The 2146-nt window shown below is 43.5% G+C and overlaps 1 protein-coding gene across 1 annotated transcript; it reads right to left on the reverse strand.

Annotated features, from left to right (window-relative positions):
• Nucleotides 1–224: 224 nt before the first annotated feature.
• LOC127676073 (sex-determining region Y protein-like) lies at nucleotides 225–868 on the reverse strand. The gene is given in 2 exon segments (XM_052171998.1): nucleotides 225–373; nucleotides 376–868. Coding segments are annotated over 2 exon segments (573 nt in total). The 5' UTR covers nucleotides 800–868.
• Between the last annotated feature and the right edge of the window lie 1278 nt (nucleotides 869–2146).

Genomic DNA, 2146 nt, shown 5'->3' on the forward strand with positions numbered 1-2146 from the left:
GTAAAACAAAAAATATGTAGATGCATTTCTAAGCATTGTCCTTCCTTATATACTGCATGTCTTTACACACATTTTGTAACCCAAAAGGAAGAAACTGGAATGGGACCTTTATTACAACAGGAGGGAAGTCAGTATCCAAACCAACTAGGAATCCCAGGCTGTAAAACTATAGCAAGGGGGAGTGTTGGCATAGGTAGGAGAAGAGGCCAGTGTCCTGAGACTGCCTACCACAGGGCTTTACTGAGGTGCTCCTGCCATGGTGTATGCTCACCAGTGATGTCAGCTGTCAGTAAGTAGGTTAGCTGCTGCTGGTGGAACTTGTGCTGCTGCTGGTGTTGCTGATACTGCTGATGCTGCTTCTGTTGTAGTGCATCCCAGTGGGGATGTTCACAGGCTGCAAATAAAAGCTTTGCTGGTTCTTGGAGGACAGGTGTGCAGCTCTAGCCCAGTCTTGTCTGTTTGTGAGGGCGTGTGGGCTCCTGTCCCACTGCAGCAGCTCATTGTACAGTTTTGTTGAGGCAACTGCAGGCTGCAAAGTGCCACTCTTCTGTGGCACTTTAGCCCTCCGATGAGGCTGATATTTATAGTTTGGGTACTTCTCTCTGTGTAGGGTCTTCAGTCTCTGTGCCTCCTGGAAAAAGGGCCTTTTTTCAGCTTCCGTAAGGCTTTTCCACCTGTATCCCAGCTGCTTGCTGATCTCTGTATTTTGCATGCTGGGATTCTGCTGGGCCAACTTGCGCCTCTCACCACAGGACCACACCATAAATGCATTCATGGGGCGCTTGACATGGCTCTCCATGCTCTCAAGACAGTTGTCACCAGTCTCAAAGCTTGTCTCTTCTCCAGAGCTTAAGATATCCTGTGGCTGTGGGGCTGAACACTAACAAGCAAGATCTGAAATGCTGAATATAGTGGAAGAATTATGATTGCAACCAAGAACACGCAAATCAGATGAGAGAGGCAGAGATTCACACACACACACACACACACACACACACACAGAGAGAGAGAGAGAGAGAGAGAGAGAGAGAGAGAGAGAGAGACAGAGACAGAGAGAGACAGAGAGAGACAGAGAGAGAGAGACAGAGAGAGAGAGACAGAGAGAGAGAGACAGAGAGGAGCTAAAAGCTACTATCCAAAATGTGTTTGTAACAAAGATTTTAGTATTTAAAGTGTCTAAGAAAATACTTGTCCCTCCTCCCTCAGGACCTCCCTAGTCCAGCCCAACTAATCTACCTTGAATCCACCCCAACAAACCTACACATTGTCAACCAAAACCTCTCTAGTTTGTGAATGGTGTAGACTGCACTCCTTAAAAATCTGTCTCTTTCTCTTTGATCATTCTGTCGCAACAAGTATCATACTAATGAGTTCTTTTGCCCTGTAGTGTACATGATATTTAGGATGGACTACCATCAGAAATAAGCAAGCATGCAAAAGTAGTGGAGAGGGTTAAAGATAAGCATGAAACCTATCATTTGTCTCCTTGTCCACTAAGGCAGGCAGCATGGAAAACACAAAGAAATAGTCTGTCCTGGATCAATAGCCCAGTATAAATACCTATGCCGTGAAAGACAGAAACAAAACAAAATAAAACCACTAGTAGTGCACAGACTGAGGTTTGGAGTTTGAAGCTACAAGAAATAAATATCAGCAAAGATTTCAAGACCTTTGCTTCTTTTCTTTGACGTATCTCAATGCATCATAAAAGTCATTGGTACAAATTTCTTACATAGTAATATTATAATTATTTTTTATTAGGATTGGTTTTCTTACAACCTACAGTTGTTGCTGGCAGTTTTCTAATGTTGGTCTGAGAACTCTATTATTTACAGATATGCAGACACACACACACACACACACCATAGACACATAACTACTACACAACTACTGCAGAGAGACTCTGATCCCAGACGCTAGAGAGACATTTGCCTCACCTCTTTCCAGGTCCTTGTACAAGACCTCTGGCAAGACCTCTATGTGTGTGTGTTCTATTCAATTGATCTTCCTGCCTGTCTCTATACCAATATCAAACAGTTTTTATCACAATTGCTCTGTAGTAGAGCTGGAGCTCAGGGATGGTGATTCTGCCAGGAGATCTTTTGTTGTGGAGAATAGTTTTTGCTATCCTGGGTTTTTTGTTATT

This window comes from Apodemus sylvaticus, assembly GCF_947179515.1.
Source record: "Apodemus sylvaticus chromosome Y unlocalized genomic scaffold, mApoSyl1.1 SUPER_Y_unloc_2, whole genome shotgun sequence".
In the NCBI taxonomy this organism is placed as follows: domain Eukaryota; kingdom Metazoa; phylum Chordata; class Mammalia; order Rodentia; family Muridae; genus Apodemus; species Apodemus sylvaticus.